The sequence below is a fragment of the Phocoena phocoena genome, chromosome X (assembly GCF_963924675.1).
Source record: "Phocoena phocoena chromosome X, mPhoPho1.1, whole genome shotgun sequence".
Lineage (NCBI taxonomy): Eukaryota > Metazoa > Chordata > Mammalia > Artiodactyla > Phocoenidae > Phocoena > Phocoena phocoena.
In genome coordinates, this window is record NC_089240.1 from 123,812,929 (window position 1) to 123,837,950 (window position 25,022).

At 39.4% G+C, this 25,022-nt stretch overlaps 1 protein-coding gene across 1 annotated transcript in view; it reads left to right on the forward strand.

Moving 5' to 3' along the window:
• The first annotated feature begins 5,545 nt into the window (after positions 1-5,545).
• FMR1 (fragile X messenger ribonucleoprotein 1) overlaps positions 5,546-25,022 on the forward strand; it is a 34,115-nt gene continuing 14,638 nt past the window's right edge. The window contains exons 1-8 of the mRNA XM_065901329.1: positions 5,546-5,845; positions 14,273-14,325; positions 17,816-17,909; positions 20,495-20,566; positions 20,840-20,988; positions 22,188-22,281; positions 22,368-22,484; positions 24,782-24,952. Of these exons, the coding sequence (XP_065757401.1) occupies positions 5,795-5,845; positions 14,273-14,325; positions 17,816-17,909; positions 20,495-20,566; positions 20,840-20,988; positions 22,188-22,281; positions 22,368-22,484; positions 24,782-24,952 (801 nt within the window). The 5' untranslated portion in view covers positions 5,546-5,794. The remainder of the gene's footprint in view (positions 5,846-14,272; positions 14,326-17,815; positions 17,910-20,494; positions 20,567-20,839; positions 20,989-22,187; positions 22,282-22,367; positions 22,485-24,781; positions 24,953-25,022) is intronic.

Consider the following 25,022-nt stretch of genomic DNA (forward strand, 5'->3'; position numbering starts at 1 on the left):
GCAGGCTTCAGAGCAAGGAACATTATCAGAGATAAAGAAGAGCATTACATAATGATAAAGAAGTCAATTCTCCAAGAAGACATAAAATTTCTTAATGTATACGCAGCCAACAAGAGTGTCAACATCTGTGAGGCAAAAGCTGACAGCTCTACAAGGAGAAATAGATCCATTGTTATATTTGGAGATTTCAACACCCTTCTGTCAGTAACTGATAGATTGAGCAGGCAGAAAATCAGTAAGGATATAGTTGAACTCGACAGATCCATCAATCTACTTGATCTAATTGACAGCTATAGACTATTTCAGCCAACAGTAGGATACACATTCTTCTCAAGTTCACATGGAACATTCACCAAGAATGGTCCATAAAACATACCATAACAAATTTGAAATAGTAGAAATCATACAATGTCTTCTCTCAGACCACAATGGAATTAAACTAGAAATCAACAACTGAAAGATAATTGTGAAATCCCCAAATATTTGGAGATTAAACAACACACCTCTAAATAACACATGGGTAAAAGGAGAAGTTTCAAGAGAAATTTTGAACTAAATTTAAAAAATACAATTTATCAAAATTTATGGGATACAGCAAAAGCAGTGGTTAGAGGGAGATTTATATACCAGCAATGAACAATTGGAATTTGAAATTAAAAATACAACACCACTTACAGGAGCACCAAAAAAAATGAGATACTTAGGCATAAATCTTATAAAATATGTACAGTATCTATATGAGAAACACTACAAAACCTTGAAGACAGAAATCAAAGAAGATCTAAGAATGATTAGACATCCATATGCATTTTATTTTGTGCATATAAAAAATAAAATAAATAAGTCTAGACACAGATCTTATACATTTCACAAAAATTAACTCAAAATATCCGGATCACAGACATAAATGTAAAACACAAAACTATAAACTTCTAGAAGATGACAAGGGCGAAGATCTAGGTGAACTTAGGTTTGGTGATGACTTTTGGGGTACAATACCAAAAGCATGATCCATGAAAGAAAAAATTGATTAAGTTGGACTTTTTAATTAAAAACCTCTACTCTGTGAAAGACTGTTAGGTGAATGAAAATACAAGCCACAGACTGGGAGAAAATATTTGCAAAACACAATCTGATAAAGAGCTGGTATCCAAAATATACAAAGGACTATTAATACTCACCAATAAGAAAACAACCCAATTTCAAAATGGGCAAAAGATCTGAACAGATACCTTCTCAAAGAATATATACAGATGGCAATAAGCATATGAAAAGATGTTCAGCATCATAAGTCATTAGGGAATTGCGAATTAAAACAACGAGATGCCACTGCACACCTGTTAGAATGGCCAACATCCAGAACACTGACAGCACCAAAAGTTGGGTTGGGCTGGCGAGGCTGTGGAGCAACAGGAACTCTCATTCATCGCTGGTGGGAGTGCAAAATGGTCCAGCCACTGTGGAAGACAGTTTACAGTTTCTTAGAAAACTAAACATACTCTTACCATGGGATCCAGAGATCACACTCCTAGGTATTTACCCATATGAGGTGAACACTTACGTCCATACCAAAACCTGCACATGGATGCTTATAGCAGCTCCATTCATAATTGCCAAAACTTGGAAGCAATCAAGATGTCTTTCTGTAGGCGAATGGATAAATAAGCTGTGATACATCCAGACAATAGAATATTATTCTTCCCTAACAAGAAATGAGCTACCAAACCATGAAAAGACATGGAGAAGCCTTAAATGCTATTGCTAAGTGAAAGAAACCAATGTGAAAAGGCCCCATACTGGATGATTCCAACTCTATGACATTCTGGAAAAGGCAAATCTATGGAGACAGTAAAAAGATCAGTGGTTGCCTAGGGTTAGGGGGTCGAGCTGATGAATAAATAGGTGGAGCCCAGGGAATTTTTAGGGTGGTGGAACTATTCTATATGATACTATAATGGGGGTGCATGACATTATGCATTTGTCAAAACCCATACACTATACAACACAAAGAGTGAACCTTAATGTAAACTAATGTATGGACTTTGGCTAATAAAATATATCAATTTGGCTCATCAATGATAGCAAATAAACCACAGTAATGCAAGATGTGAACAATAGAGGAAACTGGGAGGGAGATACCAGGGGACTGATGTGCGAACTGTCTACTATCTGCTTGATATTCCTGTAAGTCTAAAACTGTTCTAAAACATAAAGATTATTATTTATTTTTTTCTAATATCTAGTTCAAAGGAGACGTCAAAGTGAAGTGAGATTGTCAGAGAACGTGTCATGAAAGAAGTGAAGCTTTAGCTGGCTCCAAGCGGGTCCATAGGATTTCTAGAGTTGGAAAGGGCAAAGGGCATTTTAGCTGGGATTGAGGCACAAAAAAGATTCAAAGGGCTCAAATTTCGAAGGAGCAGGAAATAACACAGAATAAATCAATACAAAGACAACAGTCAACAATTTAATGGAAGCTAGGGGCCAAGGCAAGTCTAGAGGTGCTGAAGCATCATTCCAACATCGGATAAATATAAGCACGGGAACAGATTTGACCCAAGCTGCATCCTCAACACATATTCATTCATTTCATAAATCAGTAGGCACCTGCTATGTTCCAAACACTGTGGTAGGCACTGGGGACAAGCAGTGAATAAAAGAAACAAAAATCTCTGTTCTCACTGAGCTTATATTCTAGTGATAGGAGACAGAACTTACCTGATGTTTTCAAGAAATAGCAAAGAAGCCAGTATGGCTGGAATGGAGTGAAGGGAGGAGGTAGAAGGTGAGATCAAGGAGATAACAGAGGCCAGTGGGTGAAGGGCACTGAGGCCAGAATTAATAAGGACTTTGGCCTTTACCCTGAGGCATTTAGGGTACAATTGGAAGGTTTTGAATAGCAGAGTGACTTGATTGACACCTGAATAGGGTCTGTCTCTGTGTTGAGAATAGACAGAGGATAAGAGTGGCTGCAGGGAAACCAGCGAAATTGTTACAATAATCCAGGTAAAAGAAGATAGGGACTTGGACCATGGTTTTAGCAGCACAAGTGGTGAGAAATAGATTGTGGACTCTGAAAGGATTTGTTGATAGATTCAACGTGTGAGAGAAAGAGAAGGTCAAAATGACCCAGTTTTAGGCCTGAGCAACCACCCTGAAGAAGGGGTTGCCAGTGAGAGAGAGAGAGAGAGAAGAATGTGGGAGGAACAAGCTGATGAGTGGGGCTGAGCCTGTGTCTGAATTCAGCTGAGCTGAGACTCAGAGTTAAGGGGGCAAAGGCGAAATCATAGCACATACAGGTAGTGAGGATAGGCATGCATTCATTCATCCAACATTTCCTAAAATCAACCACTTTGAATGTGCCAGGGACACAAAGATAAATAAGACGTCTTTCCTGCCCGTAAGGAACTAACAGTCCAACGAGGAAAACAGAAATATAAATAAGTGATGCTAGTATATTAAGCATCATGGGTGACATATTCAACATTTACCAAGTCCCTGCTATATGCCAAGCAGTATGGTGAGGAAGCAGGAGGTGTGTACAAAGTTCTTTAAGAGCACAAAAGAAATTCTTGCAAAGGTTTGTAAAGACATTCACAAGGATTTTCACCACAGTGTGACATCAGGGAGTTGGCAGTAACCTAGACGCCCATCACTAGGGAAATCACAGCAATGTGGATATAGCTCAAGAACGCAGTGTTGAGTGAAAACAGTGGGAAATAGAGATTTACAGCCCAGCACCATCTTAGTAAATGTAAAAGGCGTACACAAAACACCGCATGTCTTAAAAGATCAAGGATCTATATCAAACATATTGCAGCTTGTGTCTAGAAGAAGAATGAGAGTGGGTATTGAGAAAGACGGGGACAAATAATTTAAACAATGTAAAATAATATAAATAAGAGAGGGGCCTTGCAGGGACTGATGATGACAATGTGCTGAGAATTGAGGAGCAAAGTTAACTCTCTGCACCTGAGATACAAATAACAAGCTAATGGGAATCCAGCCAATAACCCTAATGAGAAGAATATTCAGGGGGCCAAGAAGCATGGGGAGACATGAAGGCATGAAAGTGCATCAGCGGTTCAGGGAACACCACCAGGTTTAGTGCAGCTTGTAGTGGTTATGAAGAGCTGGTACTATTTGAATATTTGAACAACACCCTACACATGGAAGGTATAACCATTCTAATCAATCTGTCCCCCTTTACTACACTGGGGTTAAAGCTCATGCTCTGCTCTGTTTCCATGCAGCCAACTGGTGAGATTCTCTTTCAGCCTCATTGGAATCTTTGCATCTTGTGACTACTCCAGAAACCCTAGTTCAATAGATCATCCCTGTTTACCATGGCCTCAAGGAATGTGGCCCTTGATCTGAGGCTTTCATGCTGGAGTTCCACCAGCAGCAATGCTGCTGCTCTGGCTAGGAGTGGGGTGGGAAGGGAACTGGAGGCCCAAGGATGCCTCGCATTCTGGGGCACCTGCCTGGGGCGGTTCAACCCGCCTCCACCAACTCTGTTGGTCACATTCCAGCTGGAGTCATTTCCCAGCTCTGACCTATGTCTCACTAGCACTCAGCACGGTGTCTGGCATATAGTAGGGGCTCAGTAAACTTCTCAGTTGAATACAAGCCTTCCAAAGGAAACCTAGGTCAAGGTGGATACAAGCAGGACGCAGAAGCAGGAATGAGAAAGAACTGGGGTTTGCTGTACTATGGAGGGTAAAGGGAAAGAGCTGCAAGAAAACAGGTGCACAGGCCCTCGTAGACAAGTCGCCTCTGGTGCACAGTGGACATACAGTAGGCGTGAAATAGTAGGGAAATAAACTGTAAAGAAATTAACAAGTGTTTAACACATTTTCTTTTTTACGTATGTCAAGTAAAAGTATGAAACTGAATCGAGAAAAGGGAAGTATGTGGGTCAGTGCTGGGTCTGTGGAAGGACTAACACTTCCAGAGGTCCTGACACACTCCACTGCCCCTCCGAGGACACAGAATGCATCCACAGGACGGCCCAAAATCTCTTGGGGAAGGGAGGGCGTTACTCTCACCTTCAGCCTCTAAGGGTCACACAAGCCTGAGTCACCGCGGTTGCCACTGTCACTAGTTCAAAGTCTTCTTCAATCTAATTCTTCACCTTCATTCTTGTCCCCCACTCCACCTCCAGCTCAATTAGGCTCTGCCCCACTTTAAATAAAAACAAAAACAAAAACACCTCCAACCTAAGCCAGCCCGGACTTGGATAAGTGAACACACTAGTTTGCTACGGGAGGCCCTTTCCCACGCCTCGGCTTGCCCCCGCTAAAGGAACGGGCGCCCTGGTCCTCGCCAGGCGACGCGAAGCGGGGCGACCTGTCTCCGCCCTTCCCGCCTTCCCGCCCGCCGCCGAGCCCGCGCACGCCGAGCCCGCGCGCCTTACGTTCGGCCCGCCCCCGGTCCTTCCCCAGCAGCGCGCAGGCGCGCGCTTCTGGGCCCGCGAGGGGAAGGAGGGCGGGGCCGAGGGGCCGAACCCTGAGGGAAGAGGCGGCGTCGGTCATGTGATGCGGTTTCACTGTTTACACGCGGAGCGGCCGGAGCTTTCGGCCTCAGTCAGGCGCTCAGCTCCGTTTCGGTTTCACTTCCGGTGAGGGGCCGCCTCAGAGCGGGTGGTTAGCCGACGGCGAGCGCAGGCGGCGGCGGTGACTGCGGCGCCGCTGCCGGGGGGCGTGCAGCAGCGCGGCGGCAGCGGCGGCTGGGCCTCGAGCGCCCGCAGCCCACCTCTCAGGGGCGGGCTCCCGGAGCGAGCAGGGCGGACGAGAAGATGGAGGAGCTGGTGGTGGAAGTGCGGGGCTCCAATGGCGCTTTCTACAAGGTACTTGACTCCAGGGCAGGCCCCATCTTCGCCCTTCTTTCCCTCCCTTTTCTTCTTAGCCTCGGCCGGAGGCAGGCCTGGGGCCCTCTTCCCAAACGCCGCGCCCGGGGCCAGGGCGCGCTCGGCGGGATGTTGTTTGGGAGGGAAGGAAGGACCGGACTTCGGGCCTGTAGGAAGCCCCTTGAGCCCCGCTGCCTTTCCTGTATGAGGCCCCGGCGCCTGTCGGAATGAGAAGCGGGCAAGGAAAAGAGGGTGCCCTTTCGGGGACCGAGCGCCGGCAGGGAGAGCTGGGGATGGGCGAGGGCCGACGGCAGGTAGGAGATACGGGCGGGAAGGGCCGGTATCCGCGCGAAGTGACGGTGACGGCTTATTTCTGTTTTCTTAAATATCCTCTCCCAGTGGGATCCGGGCCTGACGTGTGGGTAGTTGCCGAGGAGCGGGGGGCGCTTCCGTCAAGCCGCCTCCTGCCTTGCAAAGAGGGTTTGCCATCTCCTTTGGCTTCTCTTTTCCTGTCCAGCATTGGGACTTCGGAGAGCTCCACTGTTCTGGGCGAGCGGTGTGAAGAAAGAGTAGTAAGAAGCTGTAGTCGGTACCAAATCACAATGGCAACTGATTATTAGTGACCTTTCTTTGTGGATTTCAGAAAAGATTTTAGGTTCAAAAGTTTCAGGAAGACCCAGACATATCCGAGTAATGGTTTAAAGAAGTTGGTAATCTTGAATATTCGTGGCCCCTCCTCCCTTGTTATAAATGTGGGCAAATTCAGGAATACAGATGCTTCAGCGTCTAAAAACATTGGCAGCTCTGCTACTTAAGAAAAAAAATTAACCCTCCAAAGGCCTGGATATATGCCATGAAACTTCAGGAAATTATCATTATTGGGGAATTTTTTTAAGTGAGTGGAAATAATTGTTCTGTGCTCCAAGGGCTTGACTATCTCCTCTGTGTAATGTTGCAGTGAACTGCATTGTTGAGGTTTTAAATAGGCATGCATGGTTTTGCTGCGGGCTTTTCTTTTTTTAAGTTACACCATTGCAGATCTTACTAATATCTTACATTTTCAAAAGGAGGCTTAAAAATATTTTCATATGTCGGTAGTGCGTCTCTTGGTCCATACTTGCTGTAGATCTAGCAGTCTATAAGTTCTCATTTCCTCTTGAATGTCTCTCTATAACTTCTGTAAGTAATGTCCCACCTTACTACAGTATCTTGGCGACAGAAGGTGCATATAGAAGGAAGCATGGGAATTAAATATTGCCATTGTCCAAATGCAATTCTTAAATCTATATAGGATTACATAAACGTTTCAAACGAGGTATATAGGAAAATAAACATTGACTTAACTATATATGTGTTTACCAATTTTATGGAGATATTTGGAGATCAATATATTTGATGAGTGAGTAAAGTATGTAAACTGTTCCATACTTTTAGCAAAATGATGCAGTCAAAATTCTGGTTGCATTTTTTTCAGTGATCCATATTCTGCTGGTTAGTTTGTGTAGAATCGTTCTGCTTCCTAGATTGGTAGTTTTACTCACTAGATTTGGGGCACTAACTGTAATAAATATGAGCAGGGGCTAATGGTTGAGCGGTATTCTAATAGATCTGTGATATTAGCTTAGATTAGATGCCACTTACTGTCTTTTAGTGGAGTTTGCTTGCTACAGAGGGCAAGTAGTACATCGTGGTCTTGAAGGATATATTGTTCTGTTCGAGCAACCTGTGATTTGCTTCTGTGATTTTGCTTGCAAACTGACGGGAATATAAGAAAGACCCTCTATCTCTGCTCTTAATCTCCCCCTATTTTTGTTTTTTAACGAAGTTGCTTAATTTGAAGGTGAATAAAAGGAATGGGTTGTCCCTTAGTTCCTTGAGGGGAAATATTAAACATGAACAAACGTGTGCAGAGAAATTGCTGTTATGTTTATTTAGTTAAGGTTTTGTTTTTTAGAAAACCTCAAATGGTTTGTATTGGTAGAAAAATAGTTTCTATAATGAAAAGGTTTAAATTCTTATAAGGCTCAATATTGATGTGAGTTATAAAAGTAAAGCAAAAGTAAACTGAGTTACTTGTCCAGTGGGATGGGCAGAAAAGATGGGAAATAAAGATGAATAAAAAATGAACTATTATGGAGAAATGTTACATTTATGAAAAAATTGGGAACCTGGGTTCATCGGATTGATTGAAAAGGCTTAAAGAACTAAACAACTCAAACAGCTTCAGTATAATTGAATTCAGACTTTGATTTGCCTAACAGAACCACCATATTGTAAGGTACAGTTCTCCATCTTCTGAGCACATGGTCCAAATTTGCAGTATAAACTGGGTAGAGTATATGCTGGGAACAGTTGGGTTTTTTCCTCTAAAACATTAACTCAAACTTAGGATTCAGAATTACCAGAACCATGAAACCTAAACCCTAAGGTAACAGCTCATTTCTATTTTTCCCTCTGGTGTTTATTCTTAAAAACTCGAAAGTTGGATTTAGTAACTGTCAGAGCCACTACTTTTGTGCTTAGGTATTTCTTTGACTTAGAAAAAGTCATGTAATGAAAATTTTCTTCACATTTTCTCTGAAGTCTTCTGTACTTCAAGGAAGTAAATTGTTCAGGTCAACCACATGTTTTTTTCTTCCCAGTCTAAATTACCTTTTTAGTGTTTAGTATCTTTATGGAAGCATCAGTACTCCCCTTTTGAGTTGAGCATTTTCCAACTTCATACTCACACACTCTGAAAACCTCCAGATTATTCATTAAATGTAAAATTCAGTGGTATAAGAATTGGCTTTCTGATTCCTGCCCACTATGGGAATGTGCTTCCTGAGATGACTACAATCGTGCTTTTAACTGTTAACAGGTGCTGAGAGCTCTTGAGGTGCCAGGCAGGGTTCTAGGTGCTTTACCTCTCTTAATTTGTTTAATCACCTCCCACAACCCTGAGTTACCATTGTTATTTCCAGTTTATAGATGAGGACATAGATGTACAGATAGATGAGGTAAGTGAGTTATTACTAAGTGTCAGAGCTAGTAAGGGTCAGATCTGGGCTTTGAGATCAGGTAATCTGACTTCCTGAAATGATGAAATTTAGCTTAAAGAAATGAATTGGATTGGATTTCCCGCCCATTTTTGTAAATTTCATTGTAACTTTGTATTTGTTACTGTAATAATGCCTTAGCATTATTTTGTAAGTACAGTTGCAAGGATATTACCATTGACACAAAGACATCACAAAATACTGAGCTTATGTATTAGCTTCCTTTTTATTAACTCTTGCACCTTGACACATTACACTGTAATTCTTCATATGAATGCCTATTAATGAAAGATAAAGTTAGAAATCTTTAATGCTCCTATGAAGTTTGCTTTTGTTACATTGGGAACACATAAGAACTGAAGCATTCAAAAGTTAGAATACATAAACACAGGAAAATTAATAACTCATTTAATACTATTCTCTCTATACCTGTGTGTTGTCTTTGCGTCAAGGTGAACCAGAAAGGATGCATTTTTCTCAGAATTTGTGGTAAATGCCCAAGTGAAGGCGAGTATTCCTAGTCACGCCACTGTGGTTGGAAGAATTGTTGATGAGGTTTATTGTACTTTTCCCTTCCCATTGTTCATTCTCATACATTGTTAGTTCCCACATTCAAAGGGCGGCAAAGCAATAACTTGCTTTATATGTGAAGCCTTGGGTTTGAATCGTATTTTATCACATTTCATATGTCCTTATTGTCTATCTCCTACAGATTTTCTTTAGGAGGGATATCTTGCAATGCTTTTAAGTTTTCTCTAATGAGAATTATCAATGCACTACATGTGCTGTCTTCAGTGATAATGTAGTAGTTGTGTTCATTGGTGGTCAGGGGCTTACATTGAAATTTCTCTGTACAATCTAGGGTGTGAGGTGTAGTGGGAGAGTAAGACTTCACCCAAATAGGGACAGACTTTCTTTTAGTTTCAGCAATCCCGGTGACGTAATGTTTGACTTAGATATCTCTAGTCATTACACACTTTGGTTAGTATGATTTTATGATTGCCTCTTTGGCCCAGTTGCCAGGTGGGGGATCCCATAATGATTTTTTGATTTTCTGTTTATTCCCCCTGATAAGGAGCCTGTGTCTGTTTTTTTCTTTCTTTTTTTCATTTATTTATTTATTTTTGGTGTGTTGGGTCTTTGTTGCTGCACACGGGCTTTCTCTACTCTTCATTGCTGTGTGTGGGCTTCTCATTGCGGTGGCTTCTCTTGTTGGGGAGCACGGGCTCTAGGCATGTGGGCTTCAGTAGTTGTGGCACATGGGCTCAGCATTTGTGGTTCGTGGGCTCTAGAATGCAGGCTCAGTAGTTGTGGTGCACAGGCTTAGTTGCTCCGCGGCATGTGGGATCTTCCCAGACCAGGGATTGAACCTGTGTCCCCTGCATTGGCAGGCAGATTCTTAACCACTGCCCCACCAGGGAAGTCCCACTGTGTCTGTCTTTAACTGCACTTTTAGCGCCTTTCTCAAACCCCAAAGATGTTCATCACTTTTTCTTCTGAAAGTCTAAATAATCTTTTAGTATTTAGTATCTTTGAGAAAACAGCCTTTTCTCTTTCTATCCTAATTTTTAAATCTTTTTTAAAGTGTGCTTTTGTTGAGATGTAACTTTCTCAGATGCAAGAGTGTTTATGGTTCTGCATCTTTTATAAAATATGCCCCTCTCTGCTTTACCTCTCATTTATTTAGTGCCAACTATGTGCCAGCCATCGTGCTAGGCACTAGACATGTGTGATTTCATTATTCACAACAGCTTTAGGAGGCAAGTCCAGTTCCCCTGTATCCATTCCTTACTTACACAGACAAGGCATCTGAGGCCCAGAGACCATTTATTGGAGAGTCCCACAGCTGTTATGTCTTAGATCCAAGATTTTGAACCTATCTCTCATTCACAGCAAAACTCTTAACCACTAAGTTTACTGACTCTTGTAAGAGCCCTAGCTCTCATCCAGTCCCATACAGCTCCCTTCTTGTATTCATTCAAACCCATTCAGTTGCCTTCTTTGGTAACCAACCCCTCAGGAATCCGCTGAACCTGTCTTCTCATCAACTTTGCTTGATGTAGATAGGTAGAGAGCACAACAAAACATAGTTTTCCCAGTTGTTGGTGGGTGGGGTGATAATGCTCCAGGGTGGCCAGGGAAGGGAAGGGTATGAGTGTTGGGGTAAGGCAGGGGCAGGGCCGAAAAGGAGGGTTGTTGGAGAAAGTATGATGAGAAGCAGAAAGGTGGGACCTTTGTTGGAATTTTAGCAAAAGGCCTCAGGAGTCAGAGGAGACCTTTGCAACCTGAGTTTCTTTTATTCCCCTTATTATAGCAGCAACAAGAAGGTATTCCATGCCTTCTGTATTCACATAATATGCAAACCGTGGCTAAAAATGACTGGTTTGGGAACAGTCACGCCAACATCCATATACAGGTAGGCCTCATTAACTCGAGGCAGTGGCCGCCATAAGCTGTGATGATTACTCAAACCATTTTTGACACTACATCCGGAATTGCTTTTAGTGTCTTTGAAAACTTGGAAGCTTTTTGTTTGTTTGTTTGTTTGTTTTGGTTTTTAATTGTCACACAGTTGCAGATCTTCTTCCTTTGAAGGGACGTTTAATTTTAGGAAATAGGTAAATGTGGTGAATGAGTGTGATTAAACTGTACAATAACTTTTTGGCAAATAGAAAAAAATTAAAATAGAGCAATGAAGTAATGAGACTAACTTTTAGAGTGCTTTCAAGGTGGATTTGAAAACAGTCCCCAACATTTGTAAATGTTTTAAATCAGTGCTATCCAGTGGAACTTTCTGTGATGATGGAAGTGGTCTCTACCTGCGCTGTCCTCTACAGTAGGTACTGAGCCCTGTGTGGCTTTTGAGCACTTGAAGTGTGGCAAGTGTGACTCAGACTGATTTTTAATTTTATTTAATTGTACTTAATTAAATCAAAATATGTACATATGACCAGCAGCTTCTGTGGTGAGCAACAGCACGGTTTTAGACAAGGGCAGTAGTACTGGAAAGGTACCTGATTTAGTGAGAGCAGTTCTTCACCCAGCTGTAACAAGGTTCTCTTAGCTGACTAAAGGACTTAACGTTTTCAGCATATAATATACAGTAAAGAACTAATACTAGTTACTGCCAAGGCATGCAAACATAAAATTTTAGACAAGGATGGAGACAGAGCAAAGACATTTTTTGGTAAATAAGGGATTAGCTCCTAATAGGAGTCCCACCCTCAAAAAGCAGATTGTTAATTTGGTATTCGCCATCATGTAAACACAAGGGAGAAGTTGGGGTGGGGGAGTCTGTTTTTCCTTTCTCCGTAATTTGTGGGACTTACTTTATAGAACTAAACGTCGAATTCCTCCAACTTTAACTCAAAATCAAGCCTTTCTGTTGCTGAAGTAATAGGCAAACCCCTGAGAGCACTGGGGGCATGCGCCCTTATAAAATCTAGTATATTCTGAAATATCATGGTCAGTATTAAACTAGAGTTCTTGAAATACTCTGAAGAGAATGGGTGTGATTTAAATATGGCTAAGGAAAAATAAGCAAGATCAAAATGATAGGAAGAAAATGTGGATTCCCCCCCCCACTTTAAACCAGCAACTATAAAGATACTCATACATGCTTAATTTAGAAATAACAATTTAGCCATTTTGAGTATCGCAAGAACACCTAGATTCCATTATAGTCCACCTTGATCTTACAAGGAAACTGTCTTCTAGCATAGCTTTGCATTTATTCTTTTGCATGTGGATATCCAGGTGTCCCAGCTCCATTTGTTGAAAACAGTGTTCTTTTTTCCCCATTGAATTGTCTTGGCTTCCTTGTCCACAAAGGATTTACTTCTACCGCACCCCAAGCTGTTGCTCCAGGTCTAAGCCTTTGCTCCTGCTGCCCGTTAGGCCTGCTGGGCCTCCCCATCCTCCACTCCCTAAGTTGGATAGGAACCTCGTCCTCTTCTGTTTGTCTTTCCTGACCAACATACTACCACCCCACCACCCACATACCTTTCCTCCGAGGCTAGGATAGGAACCCCTTAGGCAATGATCCATGATAATACCTATTCATTGAACCCTTAATAGGTACTCTGAAGTTCAACAGTAAATAAAAGGCCTATATCGCCCACCCTCAGGAAGCTTACTGTTGGTAGGAAAATGGGCAAAAGACTATAGTGGGATAAGTTTATAGTGAGGATACTCAGAAGATGCTATAAGAATGTAGAGGATAGAATTTAACTTAGTCTTCTGGGTTTTCCCATAGCAGCTGACATCTGAACTGAATTGTAAAAGACCAGTAGGAGATAGCTAGGTGAAAATAGGGGAAGGACAATAGGAAAGAAGGAACAGCAGCATGTACAGAGAGGCCCAAGTAGTTTAGCACTGCTAGATCACAGCCTACAAGGATGTGAAAGATGAAGCTTGGAGTGGTGAGCAGTGGGGCCAGGTCACAAAGGGCCTTTTTCAGGCAGAGGAGTTTGACCATAATCCTGCAGACAGGGAGAAACCACGAAAGGACAGAAACATGTACAGAACACATTGGAGTAAGAAGCTTAAATCTCTAAAGCCATTTTAAAATGAATTAAGATATAAAGCCCCTTGGGTTTCTTTATGCTTTATTCTACTCCTCTAATTGTCAAAACAAAAACAAAACCTCCTTTCCTGCACCTATTAAAAACTTAATTTTATAGAATTATGGACAGCATGCTGATTAAAGAATTCTTGATAATTAGTTAGCTATTACTTGTGTTATGTCCTTCTGCAGATTATTAGCAATTGCGTCATCAGATTTAAAAGATTTAAACCTCTGTACTTTATATTACTATTTCTTTTTTGCCAAGTGCCTGCGAGATTGAGAATTTAATTAAACTCTGGTAATTGGACTTTTAGTGGTATTAGCAGCACATTGCTTTTAAAGAGAACTTAGTGTACTTGTGCATATATAGATTTGAGGTTATATTTAGTTATTTACTATTGTATTCTCCTAAAATTGTATTAAGGAGAAAAAGATAGGTTACAACAGATCTACACTGACTGGTATATAGCTCTGGAACAAGTTTCTTAGTTTCCAGTACTTCTAGCCTGAAGTATACCTTCAGCTTTGCATTGTAATTTTCAATTTACTTGTCTGTCTTTGTCCTATGAGAAGCTGAACTCTGGAGCAATTCTTTGTGTTTTATTTTAACTAATGAGTATTCCTAGGGCCTAGCACATAGTAGGTATCTAAATATAGATGTGATTCATGAATGAGTGATCCTCACAAACTGACAAACTTTCACTTGAAGCTTCATTCTGTTGTTAAACATAAAATGTTTGGTATCTGTAAAGTGTAACTGAAAACAAAAATGATGTTTAAGCTTAGAAGTTAATTTAACTGTGGTGGGTTTTTTTCTTATAGGCATTTGTAAAAGATGTTCATGAAGATTCAATAACAGTGGCATTTGAAAACAAGTAAGTGTCTTGATATAATTTTAATATTTAGGTTCTTTAATATTTTATGCTAATTTTTCCTTTTACTCCTCATTTTAAAAAATTCAAGTGTAGTTTGAGTGTTTTTCAGGAATGGATCTTCATGTTACTGACCAGGAAGTTCGTGAACAACTCAATATTAAACCAGTGGAATGACTGTTCCTGCTAATGACCTCAGAGATCCCTTTTGTATAATCTTGATCCTTACACCTCAGTCCCCTTGAATGTGAAGAAAGAAACCAGATTCTTCTGTATTAGTAACTGTGGGTTTGAATAGGAATATTTGTAAATGTTAAAAGATGAAAATGAATGGATTCACGGGTACTGGGAAAGTCGATGTGAGTTTTGTAATGTTAAATCTAAAATTGATGGTTTTAGTCATCTGGTATATTTTATTGGAAATAATTGTGTTTGCCCATTAACATTTTTATCTGTTTCATATGTTTATAATCATTAATAGCAGTAACTGATCGTTTCTGCTTTCTTCTGCTAGGTGAATAAATAAAAATACTTAGAGGCCTAGGAACATTAGCTATACAAAGGCATCAGTAGTATAGATGTTAGCATTTTATTGGGGGAGACAGGTCTCTTGACTGAATTTTTTTAATGCTAATAACGGCTATTTTCAGAGTAGCCATTCAAGAATATAAAGTACATATAAACTCCTTAACCAGAGTATAGATGTGGTCATGATCTTAGGATTTTACTGAACTCTGAAGTCTGGCCAACAATTATAATGTTTGGCTTTTATTTACCAAGAGAAATTAATAGCGTATCAAAAGCAGATTGCAAGTCTACAGAGAGAAGAAATAAATTAGTGGTTGCTTAATGGCTGGTGGGGGATGGAGAGCCATAGCTAAAGAGTATGGGATTTCTTTTTGAAGTGATGAAAATTTTCTAAAATTGACTGGTAATGGTTGCACATATCTGGGAATATACTTAAGCCCATTGACTTGTATATACACTTCAGTGGATGCTTATATGGTTATGTGAATTATATCTCAATAAATCTGTTAAAATACAGTATCTGACCCAGACGTGCTATAATTAGAATGTTAGCAGAATCTTGTAGCTGCCAACAGGGCAAAGTACAGTTGACCCTTGAACAACATGAGTTTGAACTGTGTAGGACCACTTATATGTGGATTTTTTTCAGTAGTAAATACTACAGTAGTGCACGATCCAGGGTTGGTTAAATCCGTGATGCAAACCACAGATATGGAGGAACTGTGGCTACGGAGAGCTGACTATAAGTTATCTGTGCATTTTTGACTGCACAGAGGGTCAGCATCCCTAACCTCCGAGTTATTCAAGGGTCAACTGTAGTTTTCTCGGATGCCTAAAACGCATTTAGGGAGATAGATAAAAGGATTTAGAGTATCCAGCCCAATTCTCAGCTCTAGACAAATAGTCTTGGTCCCAAATACAAGTTTGGATAATAGAATACCTTTCTCTGAATACATAGAGCCAAAAGTTCCAGAATGTGCCTCTGCGTGATTATCCATGCATTATACACTAGATAACAGCATCACACCTCTAACAGAGGAATCTTTGATAACTTGGAGAGTAATTTTTTGTCTTGTACTTATACTCTTATCTGCTTGCTTCCATCACTAGGTAGACACTGTTTCCCATAAAGGGAGAGTTATCTTTATTTGCTACTCTTTTAGTTTCTCCTATAGTCCTTAATCTAAGGTATTAAGCAAACACTTATTTCCTCTGTGCATTCAAGAATGTATCTGTATTTGTTTATACAGTGATAGATCAGTTCTCATTCGTTTTCAACCAGATTTTTACTATAAACTTAAAATTATTCTTTCTGTGGACCTCCTAATTGTCTGCTGTACTGTAGCTGTGTACAAGTTTCTCTTCTAGCTGTCATCCTGGGAATTTGAAATAGATCAACTTTTTCCTTGTGTTTGTGTAGTATGTATGAGATTCAACACTGGGTTTGAGCATGTCACCAGGATTTGATAGGTCCCTACCAAAGTAGTACTTTCCTTGCGTTTCCTTTTTGTTTTTCTGGTTTTTTAAAACAAACAAAAAACAGACCTGATGTTTTGTAAAACTTCAGACTATATTTACCCTTTCTTTCCTTTCAATCATAAAGAAACTCCTATAATACCACATTATTTTAGATGCTTTCTTTTTGCCTTCCACATTTCGTATTTTTTGAATAAAAAATTTGATTTTTGTCTCTATACTTAAGACAAAATAATTCTTTGGAATGAAGAAACTTTATTATTATATGCTTTACAAATCAAATTTAGCAATGAATCTTTAACATGTTAAGTCATTGAATTCAGTAAGTATATTAAAAAGTTTTTCTGAAGTAAAGACTTTTGTTTGTTTGTTTGGCCACGTTGCACAGCTTGTGGGATCTTAGTTCCCTGACCAGGGATTGAACTTGGGGCCCTGGCAGTGAGAGCACCGAGTCCTAACCACTGGACCACCAGGGAATTCCCTAAAGACAATTTTTTTTACATTTCAGAGTTTTCAAGGGTGTATAATAATACAGAAAAGGGGTTCAGTGTAATATAGGCCCTAATCATATTTCCACAAATTCTGACTTACCTACGCTGCTATCTTATATAATAGCTCTTCTTAAAAAAAAAAAAAAAAGCAGTTTTCTCAGTAGGATTTTATTTAGAGAGCCCTTTAGCAGAAAACCCAGAAATGACTGCTCTAGCAGTTGAATCCTCCAGTGTTTCTGCAAAGTTTATCTTTTAATATTCTATATCATTGTAGATATAAAAGAATAATTTGGTATTTTTCAAAATTGTTCCACGTAACTTTAAATTAAAAAACATAGGCAACTTACTGAACTCCTATAGGCTGTCTCCATCGGGTTTCTGTGGTTTAGGAGACCCCACCAGGCCAGTGCATTGCTGGTACGTCATACTGATCAGCAGCCATCTATCCATGGCAAGAACTGACCACCTCGCGGGATCTAAAATTTAAAGGGGGAAAAGTGAGTTGTGACTTGCTAATGTGCTGACTGCCCCATTTTGCTTGGGAATTAGAGGGCACTTAGGACCAGTTTCTGTGGTCATCGGAATGTGGTTACGATTCCTTTGCAAGTGGAAGTATGGCGATGACGTTACTAACACTTACTGATACTAACGTATTTAAGCATCAAAGGAAATTGCTGTTGTGGCCCTAAGTTTAGAACTCTTAGAGGTTGAAATTATTGGAAGAAAGACTTGTTTGGAAAACTGTAATGTTGATCTATTGTGTTTAGAGAAATATTCCAACTAGAACTACAAGGCTGCTGTGCTGCATGCAGAGTTTGTTGAAATGTGTCTATATTGCCATTGTGCCCCACTCGGCAGAACACTGACAGTTTTAAAGCACTTGCTTCTTTAAACTAGAAAACCAAAGGGTCACACTTAACCAAAAGTTGATGGCAGCATGGTGATTGTTTCCATTAAACCAAAAAACATGTTAAATAATTGCATTTGCTTATTTGCAGCTGGCAGCCAGAGAGGCAGATTCCATTCCATGATGTGAGATTCCCACCACCTGTAGGTTATAATAAAGATATAAATGAAAGCGATGAAGTTGAGGTAAGTTTCCCCTGCCATCAAGTTATTAAGCACTGAAGAAGGGGGAGCATTTAATTTGCCTGTGCCTTTTGTATCCCTTGTCTTTAACACTTTTCAATCTGCATTGAGAATTATAGCTCTGATGTATATGTGCTTTTGACTGCTCCATCTTAATAATGATTGGAAATAATACATTATGGATGCTTAAGTGTGGCTGCCTGAGCAGCACTCAGGGTGCAGCTTTGAAAGTCACCACTGATTTCCTTTGCCCACTAGTATTTCTTTTCCCCCTTCCCTCATTCTCTGAATCTTTTGTTTGAATAATATATTGTTAGTTTACAACTGTGTCCCCATTCTAAGTAAAATGGGTTAGGAAAAAATCATTCCTTAACGATAGAGCAGCATCCTAGGCTTGCTTTAAGTAGCAGAAAATCTTCCTGGGATATTTGTAAAAACTCGTCTGCGAGTTTTAGTCTATACACATACAGGTAAAACATCTTTTCACAGGAGATGCTATGAACCAACTGCTTATGTGCCATTGATGTCTGACCAAAAAGTGCTGTGGAGATGTAGCACATTGACAAAAACATTATATTTGTGATTTCTCTAGCCGCTGAGGACTGTTGTGACACTTAAGGCACTTGGGGTCTGCTTTATGTTGTAGTTGGTCTATATAGTATCCTTTTCTTCCTCCCTGTTCGTGTACTCCATTTTAAGCTTCTTCTCTTCTCCACGATGCCTTGTTAACAGTTGAATTTCATGAGCATTTGTGGTATGATGGAAGCAGCTAAGAATCCATTTGTACAGGTCAGGTAAGGTGTACTAGGTCCTTGAATTCTTATTTCCTGTGCTAGGTACAGATGGTCAGTGAAACAGAAGAGGCCCCAGCCTTGACAAGGTCACATTCTAGTGAGGATAGCTAATATTATGGCAGTTGTAAGTCCTAGGAAGAGAAAAAGAGGATGAAAGGTGATGTAGGGGCAGGAGTGCTATTTTAGAGAGTGCTCAGAGAAAGTCTCTGGATGTCCAGGCCTGTGTTCTTTTCTCTACAGCTTTATAGTGGAAATAGAATAAAGTGCTATTTATTTACCAAAAATATACTCAGTACTTACTAGGTGAAAGGAACTGGGCTTGGTTTTGTGACGGATCCCAGTAGGGAGCACAAACAGTGTCTGTACTTGAGGACCTTTAGCTGTTCACTTCCCCAGGAGACTACGAGCTTCCTGAAGTCAAGGACCAGGACTTTTGGTCTGTCTATATCAGAAGGCCTCATAATGGTGTTTGGATGGATAAAGGGGACTGTTTTTTCTTTTTTTCCCTCTCAACTGAGTCACATGACAGGTGGTAACCAGTGAGATGCTCTTGCTACAGTGACCTCACTAACTGAGGTTGTCGCTCTAGCTAGCGCAGAGCTGAAAGGAATTGATGGTCTCAAGAGAGAAATGTAGGTTAAATCAAGTTGTACTGAGTCACTGTATTGTACAACCATTAACTTAGGTCTTTTGGTCTGTCTGTACCACAAACGCTCATAATAGTGATGAATAGAGGGGACTTTTTTCCCAACTTAGTCACACAACAGATGGGAACCAATGAACCACAGTTGCCAGGATGACCTCATTGTGTTACATAACAATTAACAAATAACTGAGGTTATTTCTCTGGCTAGAGCAGAGGTGAGAGGAAGTGTTGGGGGCAAGAGGGAAAGGAGGTTGAGTTCAGTTGTATTTCATCTTTGTGTTGTGTAACTATTAACTTCAGTAGTAAAAGGGAGATGAGAGTCGGAGCCTTGAGTTGCCGGTCTTCTCTCCTTTCCTCTCCTCCCCATCCTCCTCGTCCTCCCTGTGTTGTCTTTCTGCTTCTGAGTATTTCTGTCTCTCTCCATGTGTCTCTTTTCCTATTAACCTTGATTTGCTAGTGTCTTCACAAAAGGTTCCGTGCTGCACATCATAAGTGAACTGTGAAGTGGTCGCCAGAGAGATCAGTTTAGAAGAACTGATCCACAGTGTGTGAGAGCAGGAACGTGGTATCCAGAGGATTGCCAGCGTGGAGTTGTCCATTTTAGTGGAGAGGGGACAGGAGACCAGAGAGTGACCAAGGATCTGTCCGTTTAGTTCCCAGGATACGTGAATGCCAGGTGGTATCCTTAGTGAGCTGAGTAGTCAGCGGCCTTACCCATTCAGTGACCATGCAGCCAGGAAGTAGGCCAGGGTCAGTAACTTCCAATTTGTTATTTGCTTATTAGAGTAAAACAAAAACAAATCTGTCTTTACATTTTTTAGATACATTTTCATAGCTCTCAAAGTACCCAAGGAAAGTATGCCCAGGTTTATGAATGGTCATCTTTTCTTGAGCATTCATATTCAGATTACTGAGGCAGCATAGAGAAATAGGAAAGCACTTTTTACAGGACTCTCCCAGGTAATCAGGTAGTTTCTGAGTGTGTGTCTATGTCTAGAAGTAGGGGTGCAATCTGGCTTAAAGTCTACAGCTTATGGGCTTGAAAGACACCTAAGGTCATTTTAAGAAATTTTCCTTGATGTCTGATAATTTATAGATTTCTGAATGATGTTAATCATGAAATATTCTATGTTGTAATTTTTGTGTAGGTTTATTCCAGAGCAAATGAAAAAGAGCCTTGCTGTTGGTGGTTAGCTAAAGTGAGGATGATAAAGGGTGAGGTAGGAAAATGCCTATTTAAATTTTTTTTCTTATGCGATTTCCCTTTTCTAAAGCCAGGTATACTACATTTCAGTCTGGATTTCTGTTTGAAAGTAATATCTAACTTGAACATTTTATTTAAATGTTTACATGTTCAGTATATTTCGTGTGTTTGTTAGTTGATCAAATAGTTTTTTTTCCTCTAGAGAATTGAAAAACAACTGAATAGGTATAGCTTCTTGTTCTTACTTTAAACACTGTGACCAGGAATGACTTTCATTTATTTCTCACAGTTTTATGTGATAGAATATGCAGCATGTGATGCTACATACAATGAAATTGTCACAATTGAACGTTTACGATCAGTTAATCCCAACAAACCTGCCACAAAAGATACTTTCCATAAAATCAAACTGGACGTGCCAGAAGACTTACGACAAATGTAAGTTGGTATGCAAGAAAAGGCTGAGAACTTAGAGGTGCTATGCAATTAATTTAAAAGAATATAAGTTTTCAAATAATAGAAATCAGTGTTTAAATTCGGTGAACTTTGGCAAAAATGGTTTGCAAGAGTAGTGAAAAAAAACATGTTTAGCCGCTGAGCCTGCGCGTCCGGAGCCTGTCCTCCGCAACGCGAGAGGCCACAATAGCGGGAGGCCACAACAGTGAGAGGCCCGCGTACCGCAAAAAAAAAAAAAAAAAAAAAACATGTTTAGCTTTTTCCAGTTATATAATCAAGCCAACATTCCACTTGTTTAAACTTACTTGGTTACATACATGGCTAATGTACATTTGTTTTCTAAAATACACATTGTTCATAGAATTTTAAGATTTTGAAACTGGTTAATACAGATATTCTGTCCTAAGTCACAAATCAATTTCTAGGCAATGGAGATTTGTCCAGGTTTTTTCCCTTTTAGCTAGTATTTTCAGATAAATATGTAACAAGTAGAGCTTAAAGAAGCTTCAAAAGGTCATCTCTCTTATAATCCTTGATCTGAAGTAATGCTTAAAGACCTTTTAGAGAAGAAATTCCTTTTTAAAGATTTCATCAAGGGCGTATATTAAGTTTGATTTGGACATGTCACACCTTAGATAAACAGTAACTTGTATTTCACAATACACAGAAATCCTGCTTCTTGATTATAGAGATTGCATATGTATGTTTGTGCCTTCTGATTCTTAATCATTTCCTTCTCTCCGTTCAATTGGTCAGTACTTTTTCTTTAGAAAAGAAACAGCAAAACAAAATTGGGTATCCTGTAGCTATCCGCAAGAGTGTTCAACAGTTGACTCAAGAAAATTAGTGACCTACCATATGTAACTGAAATCAGGAAGCCTGCAGGGGAGAGTGGTTCCCCTAAAGATGTCACCTCTGGTCATCTAAGACCACCAGTAATCCCCTAAGAACATAACTGGTTTTTTCCTTTCTCTGTAATCTTATATGCTTGACTGGCCTGAGTATATCAGAAATGTACAGCAAAGGAACTAAACTGTTAAATGGGTAGAGCATATTTTGCATAAATCAAGTTTAAGATGAATCTACAGTTCTACTAAGTGCAAATGTCTCTGTATATATTTGTACCAGTAGTTGGTAATCAGTCATCTGAACTTCACAGTGGATATTGTTTTTATTTCTAGGTGTGCCAAAGAATCGGCACATAAGGACTTTAAAAAGGCAGTTGGTGCCTTTTCTGTAACTTATGATGCAGAAAACTATCAGCTTGTCATTCTGGTGAGTGTGTTTGAGTTGTCTATTTTTGGTGTATTTCATTTAGGGCATTTGCTTTGATAATAATGATGTTGATTTATATCCTTTAGTCTATCAATGAAGTCACCTCAAAGCGTGCACACATGCTGATTGACATGCACTTTCGGAGTCTGCGCACTAAGCTGTCTCTGATACTGAGAAATGAGGAAGCCAGTAAGCAGCTAGAGGTATGTGGCTTTCCCTAGGCATGGTTGTAAGATTATCTAGAAATAACTGTGTGTTTACAAAACTTGAATATGGGCAGCTTGTCCTTTATTTATTGTTTCTTAGCAATTCCTTATATTCTATATTTTGAAAAATTAAATTGTACAGTGCATAATCGTACTAAAATTTTTATGCCTGAGGTTTCAGAATTAAGCAGCAGTTTATGTATGCTAAGGAACTTCTGGCCAGCTCACTTTTTACTAGAAGTTCATCAAAGCTGCTAATAAAATGAAGCAATGCTTCTTCCATATAACATGTTATCATTAAAGTACTAGAGAGTATTTAAATATCTAATCATATTCCTTTCATTATGTATGTTTATCTCTGTTTAAAAGGGTATAGAACTTCTTCATTCTAATTGGTTGTCACTCTTTAAAACTCCTGTCTTCAGATTCCTGCCAGAGGCTATTTCCCTAACTTACTATTTCGTCTCTTAAGGTGCATTTTATCTACTTTTATTAATCCTCCAATAATTTCCATCACCATACATTTATTTTCATTGATAACTATTTAGTACTTCCATCCATTACCATAGAAACTAAATGGATCTTAGTTTAATGTGCCAACTGAAGTATATTATTGTCAGATTCCAGAGTTCCTCATCATTATTCATTTCGTTAGAGGGAAAACACCATGCAGTTGAAATAGTAAAGAAAAAAAGGAGTTCCAAACTGCATTTTAAGAGAGAAGGTGACTACTACTAAAGGCTGTATTCTTGTAAAACCCTGTGAAACGTGCCACCTTCCAATTTAATATGTGATCGCTGAACTCTCAGTAGGAGAGGAGACATTCATATCTCCTTCTGCTACTTTGTTTTCCTTACGGCCATATGGAGGTCTATTTAATTGGTTTTTACTCTCATTCTTTCTTGATGTCCCTGTGTTCACAAGTTTGTGGTTTCTTTAGTGATTCTCTCATAGCTTTTAGGCCAGAACAGCCTCCTTACTTTCATTGTGAGTATTGTGGAAATATACTCATTTACCTCTTCTTAAACATCTAATTCTTCTTAAATGGTCTGTTATCAAACCTTTGGCTTATCATTTATCAGTGAATTATCAATTGAAAAGAATGAACCAGGTGAATGAACCAGGACTCAAAAAACATGACCTCTTGAAAAGTCCTAGGAATATTTGATACATTTTGTTGCTCTAATTTACAAAAAAGGATTTTATACTTTTTAAATTGTTTATAGTAGTTACACTCATTCATTCAAATTATCAGGTATGTTGAATAATGAGAAACTAGCGTGCATGCCTGTCTTTTCTCACTACTAATATTAAAGAGATCCACATATTCAGATACGAAATTTCCATTTTTCAACATGAGCCACTAATATGTTTGGTTTTCATTAATGGCATGCTAGAACTAAACATTAAATTTTGATAATACTATCTAAAGAGAGTGATTATCCACAAGTTTGAGGTGTCAGTATAACCTAGTTCAGTCATCACTGAATATTTGAAAGAATTCATCTTACTTGTGGATCCAGATCACAAGGTCTTACAGACTCTGATCTCATTTTAGGTTGCAGGCACATATGTAAGATAAGCTGTAAATCTTTGATACTCTGTGATCATTCAATTTAATTACTATACCAAAATTTTTATGATTCCTTTACTCAGGTTGGGGGTAGGGGTGGGAGGGTGTCCTTCTAATGTCATCGCTTCATCAGAGGACTATCTAGGCCCACAGTATCTAGTGATAAGTTATGTAAATGGCACTGTTTCTAGAAAAAAAAATGTATGCACACACACACACACCAATATCCTTTAATAAAATGAAATGAAACACAACATTGTAAAGCAACCATACTCCAATGAAAATGAATTTTAAAAATGAAATGAATACAATTTTCTGTAAAGATGGTATTTAAATTTTTTTTTTTTACTTAATTAATATTGAGTCTGTCAGACCCAGTGAGCTGGTTTTTATTTGGGAACATTTGATCTGCTTCTTAAGTATTACATTGATGTCATTGGTTAACTAAGGCAGCCTTGCAAATAGGTTTGCAAAAGTTACCTTGGAAAATTGTCAACAAGCCCTTTCCTGTTAACAAAAATATATCAAATGGCATAGACCTTTAGTGACCTAAAAAGTACTTAACACTGTGCGAAATATTTTCTTAAACCTCTTAGTTTCCAAGTGAAACTGATTTATAGGTCCCTGATATACAGGGTCAAGATAATTTACATGGCTGACCTAAATACAGTTGTCTTAATAGTCGATAAAGCATACTAATCAGATGTGTGTTTCTCTTCAGAGTTCAAGGCAACTTGCCTCAAGGTTTCACGAACAGTTTATCGTACGAGAAGATCTGATGGGTCTAGCTATTGGTACTCATGGTGCTAATATTCAGCAAGCCAGAAAGGTACCTGGGGTCACAGCTATCGATCTAGATGAAGATACCTGCACATTTCATATTTATGGGGAGGTAAATATCTTACTAAATAGTGTTTTTCTAAAATAAAAAATAGTATTTTAGCTGGCTCATCTTTTGTTGA